The following is a 14,969-nucleotide window of genomic DNA, read 5'->3' on the forward strand; positions in this document are numbered from 1 at the left end:
ACTGGGCGCCCGGAGGGAACACACAGGGACTGCCGCCGCCCGGAGGCGGGCTTCCCAGCACTTCCTCCCAGGCCCATTCCGCCCAGGCCAGGGCCCACCTCCCTCCCCGCGGCCTCCGGCTTGGGGTCGCCGGGATACGGCACGCCCCGCCCCGTCCCGCCCCGCCCCGCAGTTGCCCGGGCAACCAGGGACGCGCCCGCCCCTTGCCCCCGCAGGGCTCCTGCCCCGCCAGCGGTGGAGAGCAGGAGGGGAGCGCAGTGGGGCCTCTTGCCATGGCCTCGCTACGCAATGCCAGCCCCAAGCTGAGAAGCTACTTCAAGGAGAACTACATTCCTCAGGTCTGCGAGGTACTGGAGCCACTTGGCCCGGGAGTTAGAAAACCGAGGAATCAGAAGAGATTTCCCAGAGGAAGGGGGGTAGGACTTGGGGAGGAGTGGAGGAAGGAGGAGAGGAATGGGAGAGGATGGTGTCAGCTTTGGACCAGTGGGCGGTCAGCGCTGAAAATACAGAGAAGACCGAGGGATGGATGATGGTGGCTGAAAGAGGGGAGTAGGTGACATCTCCCAGGGAGAAAGAGCACGGGGCTCCTGCACAGAAACACCAAAAGCCAGCTTTTAAGGTTTGGACAAGAAAAGTGAGAAAGAAGTGCCCCAGAGACAGAGGAGAGAAATCAGGAGAGTGTGGCTTTAAGAGGAGAGTGGGCATTAGTGTCACTTAAGATAAAGACCTGAAAGGATAGTGGATTTGGCCCAAGGTAAGCCAGGGGTGTCAATGGAGCAATGAAGGCAGAAGTTAGATTGAGGTTAGTTGAAGAGAGAGGGGAAGCTGAGACCTTTAGAGCAGCTGTCTCCAACTTTTTTGGTACCAGGAAAGGTGCTCCTCTGAGAGTCTAATGCCTGATGATGTGAGGCGGAGCAGAGGTGGTGATGGTAGTGCTGGGGGGAGTGGCCGCAAATACAGATGAAGCTTCACTCGCTTGGCCACCGCTCACCTCCTGCTGTGTCACTGGGTTCCTAACAGGGTTCCTAACAAGCCACCTACCCGTACTGGTCCTTGGTGCGCAGGTTGGGAACCCCTGCTTTAGAGGGAAGGTAGCCAGACGTTTGTGAAGGGAAGGACCCCACAACCAGTATTGCCTTAAAGAGGAGGAAAGACTGCTCTCTCACCCCACCATTATGACGGGAAGGAAGGAAGACGGGATGGGATGGGCAGGTTTTGTAGGTTGGCGGGTAGGAAGCCAAGAAAATTCTCCTCTGATGACTTTTATTTTCTCTACTAATATTTGATGAGATATTTGCCAAGACTGTGTAGATTTGGGTGGGGATAGAGGGTGCAGGGGGATTTTGAGCAGAGATAAGTTATGTGGAGAATGAGAGAGAAAGAAGTCTAGGGAAGGGAAGAGGAGAGTCTGTCAGTTTTGAGAGCCCAGCTGGAGTAGAAACTCTCCTGTGCAATTGCGAGGGCAATTTGGCACAGGCCCCCCCTTTTTGGATGGTAATTTAGTAGTATTTATTAAAATGATAAATATATCTACTCTTTGACTAAGCATTTTCACTTCTAGGGATCCACTCTGTAGATATACTTACATATGTACTCAGAAGAATGAACAAGAATATTCATTATCACTATTACATAGTGATAATAGTGAATAACCTAAATGTGAATTAGAGAATGCGATATTTTGTAAAATTAAGTATATCATACTTTTTGAGGAGAAAATCTCTCCAAGATATATTAAATTTAAAAAAAGAAAGAAAAAGAAAAAAAAAATTCAAGGTGCCCAACAAAGTGGCTGCTAGAATCTGGCTATCTATCTGATTTCACATATATATGTATATGCATGTATATATGTGTGTGTGTGTTCATATGCATGTGTATGTGCATGTATCTATATTTAAGAAAATACCTGCATATAGCATATGCCAAACTATTAACAGCAGATGTTTTGAGGGATGCTTTCAAAGGAGAACTCTGATTTTTTACTCTATATACATCTGTATTGTTTAATTTTTTTATGATAAGTTGCATTTATGTTTACCTCTATATAATTATATTTGAAAATATGTAGAGAGCATGGTACTCAACTTCTCAGCTGTGTAATTTTCTCAAGTAGCACTCAGTAGTAAACTACGTGTAGGTACAGACATAAGAGTTGACTTCATCCAGGATAGAAGTTTGCCAAGGCATATGGAATGGAAGAACAATAGTGAGGGAGCTATACTTTTCAGAGTGCCTGAAATGTGGGGCCAGGGATTCTAAGGACTGGATGGGAAATGAGAACAAGACATGATGCTGATATATGAGTAGAAAATGGAGGATCCTAAGGGGTGCGCGAAGAAAGCTAGAGAGAGTAATTGAGTGATAAAGCTGGAAAAGTAGAACGTAGGGGTCAGAAGTTGGAATGTTTTTAAGTTAAGATTCAGAATAGAGCCATTCTAAGTAATGACTCAGTCCATGTTGGCCATGGAACAGGTAGCAGAAGTGGACTTGAGCTGAGGGTCAGGAAACAGCAGGGAAGTGATAGTCTCTCCTCACCTTGCTCTCTATTTGCTGTAACACTGCGAAGCTGCTAGAGGCATTCCTGGTTCTTCTTCGGAATGTGAGCACTTCCTCACAAGCTTACTGTATTGCTCTGTCGCCAGAGAAAAGAGGCCCTCAGAAGTGTTCCCCATTGCCTAAGATGACAGTCTCTTCAAGAGTCTTTCACCCACTTCTTCTACCACATTACCAGTCAGCGTAAGACATCAGTCTTCTGGGGCCCCAAACACCCACCTTAACCTGGTTACCCGCTTCCCCTAAGAGACTATTAGAGTAAATCCCACTGTGCCTCACATCCCTGTACATCTGTTCATCAGACCCAATTTGCCAGGCCTCAGACACTTCTAAAACCCATCCTCTGCAAGCATTGGAATACATAATCTTTCATCACAGAGTTCCCTGTATATTTAACCTCTTCTGAACTTTACCTACCTGTCACAAATAAAACCTGGTTGTCTACTTACAATATCATTTCCCTGCAAACCTCTTAGAGGCTGATTTAAAAAAGATCCCATTTGATTCACTAGGCTTACTGCATCTGTTGATTGATATTTTTCATCAGTTTTAAAAAATTCTTGACCATTTTCAAGTATTGCTTCTACCCATTCTCTCCTTCTTCTGGAACTCTAATCATAAATGTGTTAGATTATTTTTTCTTTGTCCTACATGTACCTTTTGCTCTGTTCTGTTTTTCCTCCTTTTTTTTTTTAAATTTTATTTTATATTAGGTTCAGGTATACAGTACATTGGTTAGACATTTATATAGTTTATGATGGGAACTCCCCGATTACTATAGCACCCATCTGGCTCTACATATAGTCATTACTATACTATTAACTATATTCTTTATGCTGTACTCAACGTCCATATGACTATTTTATAACAACTAATTCGTTCTTCATCCTTTCACCTTTTTCATCCAGCCCCCCAACACCTCTCCCCTCTGGTAGTAACCAGTTTGTCTTGTGTATCTGAGAGTCTTTTCGTTTAGTGCGCTCCTTTTGTTCCTTAGATTCAGCATATTAGTGAAATCATACGGTATTTATCATTCTCTGTCTGACATATTTTACCCTTTAGGTTCATTTATGTTGTTGCAAATGGTAAAATTTCATTTATTTATGGCTGAATGATATTCTATTGCATATGTGTACCATAATTTCTGTATCCAATCATGTACTGTTGGGCACTTAGGTTGCATCCATATCTTGGCTATTGTGAATAGCGCTGCTATGAACGTAGAGGTGCATAGATCTTTATGAATTAGTGTTTTCGTCTCTTTGGATAAATACCCAGAAGTGCCATTGCAGGGTCAAATGGTAGTTCTATTTTTGATTTTTTGAGAAGCCTTCAAATGGTTGAAACTCTTCTTTGTAACTGCTCCTCCTGCCCAGCCTCCTTGTCTATTCCTTCTCTCTCTTACTCTTTACCTACAGATATTGGTCTTCCTTCAAGACCCACCTCAAGTCCCCTCACACTGATTGATATATATATATGTGTGTGTGTGTGTGTGTGTGTGTGTGTGTGTGTGTACATATATATTTTTATTAAGTTTATTGAGGTAACATTGGTTAATACAATTATATAATTTTCAGGTGTATGTTGTAATTTGCCATCTGTATATTCTATTGTGTGTTTACCACCCAAAGTCCAGTTTCCTTCAGCTACCATATATTTGATCCCCTTTACCCACTTCACCCTACCCCTACCCTTATATTTGACCCCCTTTAACCTTCTACCTCCTCTCCCACTCCCTACTCTCTGGTAACCACTAGTTTATAGTCCATGTCCATGAATCTCTTTTTGTTTGTCCTGTACATGTTGCTTTTGGGTTTATATCCCACATATAAGTGATATCATGTGATTTTCGACTTTTTCTCTCTGGCTTATTTTGCTTAGCATGATTATCTCAAGGTCCGTCCATGTTGTCACAAATGGCAGTATTTCATCTCTTCTTATGGCTGAGTAATATTCCATTGTATATATGTACCACAGCTTCTTTAGCCAATCATCTATCACCAGACACTTCGTTTGCTTCCACATCCTGGCCACCATGAATAATGCTGCTATGAACATCGGTGTGCTTCCCCATTCTTTTTTATCCCCACTCACCCCGTGCTTGTTTGGATTTTTTTTTATCATCTTCAAGTTTACTGATTCTTTTTTATACTATGGCTAGTCTACTGTTAAATGCATCAAATGAGTTCCTGATTTTGGACAATATATTTTCCAGTTCTAGAATGTTCATTTGATTCTTTTTTATACATTCCAATTAAAATTCTGCATCTTTTTTATTTAATCTATCATTTCCTGTTTTCCTTAACATGTTAATTTGTTTTTTAAAAATCATTGTCTATTAACATGAATAACTTTGAATTAAAGTCTAATAAAGAATAGAATAAGTTTTATTTAAATTACTTGTGTGATTTCTCTCTCCTGGCTGGGCCCTAACTGATATGGAAGGCTTCATTGGAAAGGGACACAAAGAAACTTTCTGGGGAGTTGAAAAATGAGTGGGATGTGGGTGTCAAAATTATACAGCTAAAATTTGTGAATTGGAATTCATGTAAATTTTACCAAAAAAATACTATTACCGAGAATATGTGGGAAAATGGATAGATGTATAGATAATACAAGAAACACAGAATGGTGATAATTGTTGAAATTGGGTGATGGGTAAATAGGGGTTTATTATACTATTATTTACTTAATGTGTTTGAAGTTTTCCATAGGAAGAAGTTAAAATAAAAGATAGTCATTGCTGGATTTCCTCCACCCCGCCCCTCCCATAATGTGTGTAGCTTGGGATGGTTAAATGATAGGCTTGATTTGGTTATGTAGTCATTTTCTGTGTTTGCTTGCTCTATCAATTATCCATGGCTATGTAACACAAGTGCAAAACTTAGTGGTTTAAAATAGAAATCATTTAGTTTGCTCAAAAATCTAAAATTCTGGCAAAGTCTTTCAGGGAGAGCTTGGCTCTGCTCCATGTGGTACCATCTGGGGTGGATCAACAAGGGGTTACAGATCCACTTTTAAGATGGTTTACTCATGCTTGGCAAATTGGTGCTGGGTGTTGGCTGGGAGTTCAGCAAGGCCTGTGAACCAATAGGCTTGATTCTTCCATATGAGCCTCTTCATTGGCTGCTGGGACTTCCTAACAGTATGTTGGCTCAGTTCTAAGAGCAAGTGTCCACAGAGAGAACTAAATAGAAGTTTTATCACCATTTATGACCTAGTCTCAGAAGTCAATATAACATTTTCACCTAGATTCAAGAGGAGGGAGCGTAGACCCCACTTCTTGATGAGAGGTTTATCAAAGTCACATTGCAAAAGAGGCCTGTGGGATGGGAGATACAGTCGTGGCCATTTTGGAAAATACAATCAGCCATACCTGGCTTGTTCATAAGGGGAATCTGAGATCAAGTTGTATCTCAGAGCATTATATGAACAAATAAGATGTGGATCACAACAGCACCACCCAGTAAGTGGGTCTTAATCCTTTTACAATGATCTCTTCTTCCTTCTCTATGTTCTACAGGAGAGATGTATACTAGACATTAACAAGTTGCCTACACAACATCTACTTCCCTCTTCCCTCTATTTCTTACATTCTTATGCCATAACATACCTCTTTCTCTCACAGCCCAAGTGCTTCAGGGAAACCGACTATCACTATCTCTGGGTTTGGACCTTGATTAGAGTACGACAGACAAATAATGCATTCAGTTTCCCAGGCCACAATGTTTGTGACCATGGCAGGTGGTGGTAAGGATCGTGGGGGAGGGTGAGATGTGATCTAAGCTAATTTAGATCAGGTTGCTGGTTGAAATGTTGGGACAGAGATATATCATCTCTGGATGTTTGTGGGGAAACATGTAGCCCTGAGAGCCATTGACAGTTATCTTGTGTCCACAAGGAAAGACTGTTTTAGGATGAAATGGATTCTGAGGAAGGCAGAGTGAGAAAATAGAAAGAAATCAGGTCTCTAGTGACATCAGTAAATCATTGGGTTAAATTAACTTGAGAGCTTGGTCTACCTTTGGAATTTTTGGTTGTAGGAGCCAATAAATTCCATGTGAAGTTGAGGTTTATTACTTGAAACCTAAAGCATCTGAAGCAACACAGGGGATTGTCTTTTGTTGTAAAATAGCCGAGGTTTGATTCTTGGCTTGCCAATTACTAATTGTGTGACGTTGAGCAAGTTTCTAAATCTTTTTGCCTCAGTTTTCTTGTAGTAAGATTTCAGGTAGATGAGAGACAGTTCTTTGTTTTCTGGAGTAAGAGAAAGCAGTGTGAAAGGGAAAAGAAAATTGCAAAATTTGTCCTCAGGCAAATCAATTTTAGGAAAGACTACATAGGAAAGGTGAGGATCTGGAAATGGATTCCTTTATACTATTCATGCTCACATATCCCATGGAAAGCCTTTGAAAGCTCCCAGCCGTTTGCATGCCCAGCTTAAAGACAGCTGGATTGTAGGTTCAATTCAAATTAGTCAGGTAACTTTTATTTTTATAAATAACAGATTAGGCTCTTGACACCAGCAAGCCCTTTTTTCTTGGGAGACAGCAAAAGTAGTCAACTAAGTAGGGTACATCAGACCATTCCATCAGTGAATACTTACTGGGCATTTATCATGTGCTAGTAGAAGATGTCTCAGCAGCTTCAACCACTTGCAGCTGTGATTCTGATGCTGTTTCTAGTTCAAACTTTTCTCCTGAGTTCTCTGTGCATTTATCCATTGGTGTTCTACAAACATATTAAGGAAGTCAAAATAAATAGGTGAAGTTAATTTTGATAATATATTTTATTCAAACCAATCTAAAATGTAATCATTTCAACATGGACTCAGTGTAAAATCATATTAAGTCTTCAAAATTGGTGTGTATTTTACACTTACAGCACATTTCAGTTTGGACAAGCCACATTTGAAGAGATTAATATCCACATGTAATTAATAGCTGCCATATTAGATTCCTCGTGAATAGGATTAGTGCCCCTATACTGGAGATCCCAGAGAACTCCTTTGCCTCTTCCATCCTGTGAGGGCACTGTCAGAAGATGGCCATCTATGACCCAGGAAGTGACTCTCACTAGACACAGAATCTTCCTGTACTTTCATCTTGAACTTAGCCTCCAGTATTGTGAGAAATAAATTTCTGGTTTTTTTTTTTTTTTTAATAGCAACACGAATGGACTAAGAGGATAAGTCACGGGCTACCACTTGTTAGAGTGGTTTGTTTCAAACCACAAAACCCTTCAAACCCTTAGCTGAGAAGGATTATAGGGGAGACTTCTGGGCACTTGAGGGGGGATTCAGGTGACTCTCCCTTTTTTTATCTTTCTGAATTTTACCATCCCTTTGGGATTCTCTCTCTTTGGATACTACTGTATCTGCCTCCCTTCCCCTATCTAAATGAGGCCTGTCCCAATAAAGGACAAGTAAAATGTATGGAAAATCAGAGATAGCTGGGTTGCAGACCTGTGTCTGGTCTCCCTGGAATAAGAGCCCTTTTGCCTCTGGCCACGCATTTGAGGTCTCGTGTACATCCTGTTTCCTATGTGGGGCCACCTCTATTCCAGCTGGCACCTTCATAAAACCCTCTCGCTCTTGTTCAGCTTCCAGGTAAGCCTGTGTGTAGCTAACTGCATGCTGGTAGAAGTGTTTTGTTGTGTTTTTTAGCAGAATCCCAGGGGTCTAAGGATGACCCTAGAAGATGTTCTATTGGTGGAGAAAAGGCACTGGGAGGAAGAAAGCGCTGCTGCTTCTGTTTACACCCATCCTGCAACATTCAAGAGCAACTCTGCTTTTATTTGGCTTATATTTTGGGATTCCCATGAGTTTGAGTTTTTTAAAGATTTTTTTTTTTTCTGATTTAAAAACTGAATTTGAAACCACTGTGAATAATCACTATGGTTCTGTCAGGAAATAGTCTCTTCCTTCATGGTTCATGTCCTTGGTGTTGTAGCAAACTACCTTTTCCCTCATAGACCATCAGAATCTGGGGTAGCTTTCATGCAATCAAGATGTATCATTTGTATAGAAGACATAAAAATAGAGTTATGAGATGGCCTTTTTATTTTTTAAACTTTAATTTTGAATTAGAAAATTTAAATTTGAAATGAACTAAATGATCAAATATTTGGAAATTTTGATTATGAAATATTTACTCCATATATCATTTAAAGATTCAGGCAAAATATATTTTAGAAATTCAAAGATTTAAAAAAATATATCTACATGTAGACACTCAAAGCATGCACCTAGATAGAATTGTGGGAAAACCGAGTATTGCCTTCTGATTCCTCACTCTCATTATGTATATTCCTCATTTCTCTCTCTGAGAACTCTGAGATACTCATTTCACCACTGTTGGCATCTCCTTCCTTGGAGATATTCCTTCCAAAAGACATTTTATTTTAAAATATATCATTAATATATGAGCCCAAACAAGGAAGTCCTGTTAGTAGAATTTCAGGCAGTAGGTCATCAACAATATTTAGAAATCTGTTTCTCCCTCAATTTCCACTAGGTGGAAGTCAGCACACTGTCTACAAACAAGGTCTGCCCCATAGGAACCAAGGGGCTCAATGGGTGAGATATAATGGATATAGTGGCTATAAAATATTAAGCAGCTATGCATAGCAGTTGTATCTGAGAGTGAAAAAGTGCTCATCAAATTGTTAGCTCAGATTTAGGTTTAACAATCTAGGAAAGATTAAGAGTGCAAAATTAGATGTCCAGCAGAGGGCGTATTTAAATTACAAATCATGATTTTTATGCAAAATTTTCTGGTTTTAGAAATATATTTTTTATTTTTAGGTTCTTTATGTAGTTTTTTCCCCAGCTTTATTGAACTATGATAGACAATTAGTCGCTCATATTTACATTGTACAATTCACCGAGTTTTTTTCAATTATAGTTGGCATACAATAATATATTAGTTTCAGTTGTACAGCATAGTGATTAGAGATTTATATAACTCACAAAGTGATCGCCCCACTAAATCTAGTACCACTCTTCCCCCTTACATGTTTATTATAACATTATTAACTATTTTCCTTATGCTACACTGTGTATCTCCATGTCTGTTTTGTAACTATCCATTTGTACTTCTTAATACCTTTGCCCTTTTTCACCATCTCCCCAACATGCCTCCCATCTAGGAGCCCTCAAAATATTCTCTGTATCTATGAGTTTATTTTCATTTTTTTGTTGTTGTTTATTTTGTTCTTTAGAGTCCACATGTACGTGAAATAATATGATATTTGCCTTTCTCCTGTTGTTGGCCCCTTACAATAATTTTTAGTCTATGGTGAATTTAGAGATTCTAAAATAAAAATTTAGCATGCTCTATTTAAATGTTAACAAGACAAAGGTTCCTCTTTATTTCTAAATTTTTAACTTACTAACTCCACAGAAGCAAATTAAGCTATCTCTGGCTTAGAACAACAGCATGCCAACTCCATCTCCACCACAGATGAGGATGGCAAGCATTTCTGATATGTCACTTTGGATTTGTTTTGGGGTTGGGGAAGCTAGGGAGGTAGAGGGGACTTTGAACAGTGTTAAAGAACTTAAACCTTTTCCTGAGTAAAGGGATTTCTGTAACTGTGTGATTCTTACATTGCATTTTTTTTCCAATTTCAAACATGCCTTTATTTTCCATAAGTACACTGATTTTAATCCAGCAATGTAAACATCCCTGGATCTGACAATTCAGTATCTATATGGGGTTTAACAAGTGATTTCCTTGACAGTAGATGTCAAGGAAATCACTTCATTGCACTGAAGCGATCAGTGGTCAATCTGTTTGTAACCTGAAGTCCTGAATTCAGACCAGGAGTTACATGGGTGTTATTGCCCTCAGGTTAGAATTGAATACCAATGTGCAGAGCCCTGAATTAAAGATATATTGCTTCTTCATAGAGCTTGCATTGCATTTTTAAGTGCATTCTTATCTAAAAAAAAAAGCCCAAACAAACAATGTGCAAACTATTCTACCACCTGTTTAAAAGAAGAATGTGTTCTTGAGTTTACATATGAATAAAATATTTCCAGGTAGATAATGTAAAAGATATCTTTCAGGTTCTGAGGCAGATACTCATGCATACAATTTTGTGTGAGTACATGGTGTGGCTAAGGAGGAGCCCTGGGTTTGTAGTTTAGAAATCTTATGGCTCTGTGAATCCCTGGACCTTCTCTGCCTCATCTGTGAAATCCAGAAGCAAGAATATACCCTCTGAAAGTCAAAGTCATCCTAGTGGGATCTTGGAAACAAACTGAACTGTGACTCTCTGATGTATGGCCATCTGTGACCTTTGGCCATGTGATTGATCTTGCTGGAGTTTGATCATGAATGACCTGTTGGCTCTAGAGGAGGACCCATTCTCAGGTCCTGATATAGAATTCTGGCTTCTTCACAGAGTGGTTCTGTCCACTTCTCTCTTGCATTAATCCTTTACTCCAGCCAATTGATCTGTGACCTCGGGGCTTTGTTCTTGTCCAGAGAAAAATTCTACCTGCAAGCCCCTGCCTTTCTTGCTACTTGGAAGTTTCTCCAACTGCTAAGGGCCCCACAAGCATTTGGTAATCACTTTTATTTCTACACTCATGGTGCAATAATTTTCTGTATTGCTGTTTGGGCCCTTGGCATATTTCACTATGTTCATCTGAGTATCTAAAAAGATAAAGAAGTCTTGCCCTCTTATGTGTCTTGTGTCTACCCATAGTTAAACTATTGTTCTATCAAATTTTCTCTCCTATTTTCCTTCGAATGCATTTTTCCTAATCTCTTCCATTAGATTTGATATAAAGTTAGTCTCTCTTTCTCTGTCATCACACTGTCCTTTGAATTGTTCAAAGGAATATTTTTGAATTTCTTTTCTCTTTGTCAAGTCTTTTCCTCTAATGATGGTGATAATTAGCAGTGAAATGATTAAAAATAATGATGACAGCTTGCTATCATTGTTATCTTTTGAGTACTTATTTTGTCCTAGACACTATTCAAAGCACTTTATATATATGAATCATTTAATTCTCATTATAGTCCCATGAAATATGTACCTTCATTATGCCATGTATAGTTAAGGAAACAGAGGAACAGAGAACTTGTCAGAGGTTACATACTAGAAGATTGCAGATCCTGGATTTAAACGAATGGACTCTACCCACTGCCTCATCTCGCTCCTTGAGAGATCGATAGTAGTGGAAAGGAGTAGAAGCAACTGTCCTGGATAAACCCACATTTGTCATCAGTACGCAGACATCTTTCAGAATATGTGAGAACTATTGGGGACTGAGATAAGGAAGGCAGAGCCAAAAGAAAGTGGAGGATTGCACAATTGTTTTGTGAATTTACCAACTTGAGAAAGCCAGTCTGGATAATTAAGTCATAGGGTTTTTTTTTTTTGTCCTCGATTGTGTAAGTTTTTACTAAGAAGGCTAGCGATAATAAAACTGTGATTAATGTTTCTGAGAGTCGAACATTCATCGTGTGAGCATGTTTGCATATTTTACCTCTGCTTATAAAGACCAAGCTAATGGTTTTGTTTTTTCATTAAGAAATTACAGAAAAAAGCTATTGATTCACTAACTATGCTTTCTTATTGGCATGTAGCTATGCGTTGTTCACATCTTAATATGTATAACTTCAGAATATTTTATTTTACCCAATGGGAAACTATGAACAGTGAGATTTCTTATACAAAAAGTGAATACTTGAACTATGCTAGTTCCATATGCCTTTATTGGCATTTCAGAGACTTATCCTTTCAACCTGATTTGACTTCTGCAAAATAGCTTTTTGGGAAATGTAGTTTTCTGATCTGTGAAGCTTGGAAATATAAAGAAATAAGCAATTGCTCATATTCATATTCAGATCCCAGCTTTCTTAAAAACTTACCTTAAAGCTGTGCTCTATTAAGGCACTGTTTTCAGACTTTAGTGTGCATAGGAATCACCCAGGGAGCTAATCAAAATGCAGGTTCCTAGGCTCCTTCCTCAGAGACCACTTCACTCCCCAGGTGATTCTGATGCAGATGTCCTCAGGATGCCAGAATAGAATGGAGGAGGGGACGTGGAGTAGGAAGAACAGAAACTCAGTACTCTGGGAATCCAAGCACAGAAGTACCAGGGAGCAGATGACCTTTCATCAGAGCTATTCGAGGAGCTGTCTGAAGTCTAGCCTCCACCTTATAGGAGACTTCAACCCTTTGGTAATAGGAGACTATTCAAATCTAGATTACAACTGTAGTGAGAACCACCGATGCGAGTATATTCTCTAGGTTTGGGGAAGAAGGAAGTCAGTCTGCAGAGGGCCGAGTGCTCACTGTGAGTCACAGTGGGCCTAGGTTAGCAGGCAGAGTGGGAGAGGGAGAGGTATCTAGGTCTAACCATTTTGCCATAGTCTAAGGGGCTGGGTTTTCAGCCTGCAGGCTGCACACTAGGAGGCAAACATGGAGCTATTACAAAAAATAGGCTGTATGTGGAAGAGGGGCCAAAGAAAGCCTGCCACCCCTGCCCCACCCTGCCACGAGACAGTGAACCAAAGGCAAAGAGAAATGTCTAAGGAGGATTCTAGGTGGTTTCTGTGGGATGTGTGCTGTAAAACTTTTTCTCTGTCTCAAATGGAGAAATATGAAATAATTCTGTATGTTTCACCAAAGTTTCTTCTTTTGGGAGACTCTCGATAGGAAATAAGATGGCGGCAGCTTTCTGAGCTCCATATATGTGCTTTCAACATTTTCTTAGATCCAGTAAGTTATTCATTTCCCACCTACATGAATTATACTACAATTTTTCAAATCTATATTTTATAGATGTTGTGAATGATAAAATACAAATACATTTTAAAAAGACTTCTTGAGTTCACAGTAGATTTTAATGGTGGATTTTCTCAAACACTTTTGTGGTTGGGTCCGAGGTGTTTTTGAACTTAAAATGGAGTAGAATCCCCTGATCTAAGGAATCTCAACTATATCTTCAATTTGACTATAAAGTACTCCTCCTCTATGCAAAACACTGTGCAGTGACTATTATGTCATTTATGATGAAATTTTTAAAAAAAGAATAAAGATAAACTGCCTTTTGGTTTGACTTTAGCAAAACATTAAGACAGAATAAATATAGAGGTGTATCTATAAAGTATATGTACTTAAAACCATCACATTATTTGGCTTTATAATTGTGTGAGAGAAGGCCTATTGTTCAGTAAGAACATGCAGATCCAGAGACACTGATTCCATTTCCTTTCCCCAGGCTCTGTTGTGTGGTCTACTTGTTACATGTCCTCAGGACCCGCTGAGATATTTAGAGGAAATGATCATTATTATAATGAGAAATGGCCTTGAAAATCTTCTATGGTGAGTATTATTTTGATTTGTAGTAGTGAGATATTTTGAAGGCAAAACACTCATTGTATATTATCAAAAAAGACCTTGCCAATGAATGCGTCTAATCTCAAGGTTGTTAAAGAATCTCTCCACAGGCTTCTAAGTTGCAAAGACTTTGATAGGAATTATTTGCCTACTGATTCTCAACTTGAGGAGTACGTATAGTGCATTCGCATTAATATTATGTACTCAGTTTATTTCGAATTGGAGATGAGAAAAGGGAGGCATACTCTCTTGGGGAGCACAGCAAAATCTCGAGGGGGGATAGGTTGTAAAAGCCCTCCTCTTGATTCTGATATGTGTCTCCCAAGGGGACGAGTCTCTTCCTTCCCTTTCCTTACACTCTCCAAAGAACCACTGATTCAATTATGGAAATAACTACTATGAAATGAAATTAATTTTTGACTATGTTTAATGATTTTATTACAGGGATATGTGCATTGATCCATCAATGAAACCAAAAATTCGGAGATTATCTGACACTTATTTGGAACAACTTTTTGGATTGGATGATCAGCTGGTAAGTATTAGTAATCAAACATTCTAAAATATACATCTTAAGTTTTGGTGGAAGTTTTGAAATAGAATTTAGTTTTATGAATTGTGTGAGATCAGGCTGATTTTGCAATGGAGGGCACTCAGAAAAGGAACATCACACACACAGACACGCAGCCACACTCATAGTAACCTCCTCTCAATCTAAATGCTTATTTCCAAGAAGCATTTAGACAAGCCTTTGTTCTTCCTCTAGCTGATAAAATCTTTATGTTAAATTTCCCTTTTCCTCCTTTTCCTTCCCCTCCTCTCTTGCATCTTTATAATGATAAAAATAGCATTATGGAAAGCTTTAAAAGAAGATATTTTCTTTCCTTTCTAATCTGCTTCCTTCTGTATTTCATCCCCCTTCATTCTTTTTGGCATCTGCCCAGGAATTTTGCTCGTGAAAGATATGGCCAAAACATTAATGAGATCTAAGTTAAAAGTCAGACCAATTGTTAATGAAAGGAACAACCAGCTCCAACAGCTGTTTTTGATTCTGT

The 14,969-nt window shown here is 39.2% G+C and overlaps 1 protein-coding gene across 1 annotated transcript in view; it reads left to right on the forward strand.

The window, feature by feature from the left end:
• Positions 1-218: 218 nt before the first annotated feature.
• The window catches only part of FBXL13 (F-box and leucine rich repeat protein 13), a 283,144-nt gene continuing 268,393 nt past the window's right edge, over positions 219-14,969 (forward strand). The window contains exons 1-3 of the mRNA XM_011365209.2: positions 219-347; positions 13,796-13,899; positions 14,359-14,449. Of these exons, the coding sequence (XP_011363511.1) occupies positions 273-347; positions 13,796-13,899; positions 14,359-14,449 (270 nt within the window). The 5' untranslated portion in view covers positions 219-272. The remainder of the gene's footprint in view (positions 348-13,795; positions 13,900-14,358; positions 14,450-14,969) is intronic.

The sequence above is a fragment of the Pteropus vampyrus genome, unplaced genomic scaffold (assembly GCF_000151845.1).
Source record: "Pteropus vampyrus isolate Shadow unplaced genomic scaffold, Pvam_2.0 Scaffold107, whole genome shotgun sequence".
Classification (NCBI taxonomy): domain Eukaryota; kingdom Metazoa; phylum Chordata; class Mammalia; order Chiroptera; family Pteropodidae; genus Pteropus; species Pteropus vampyrus.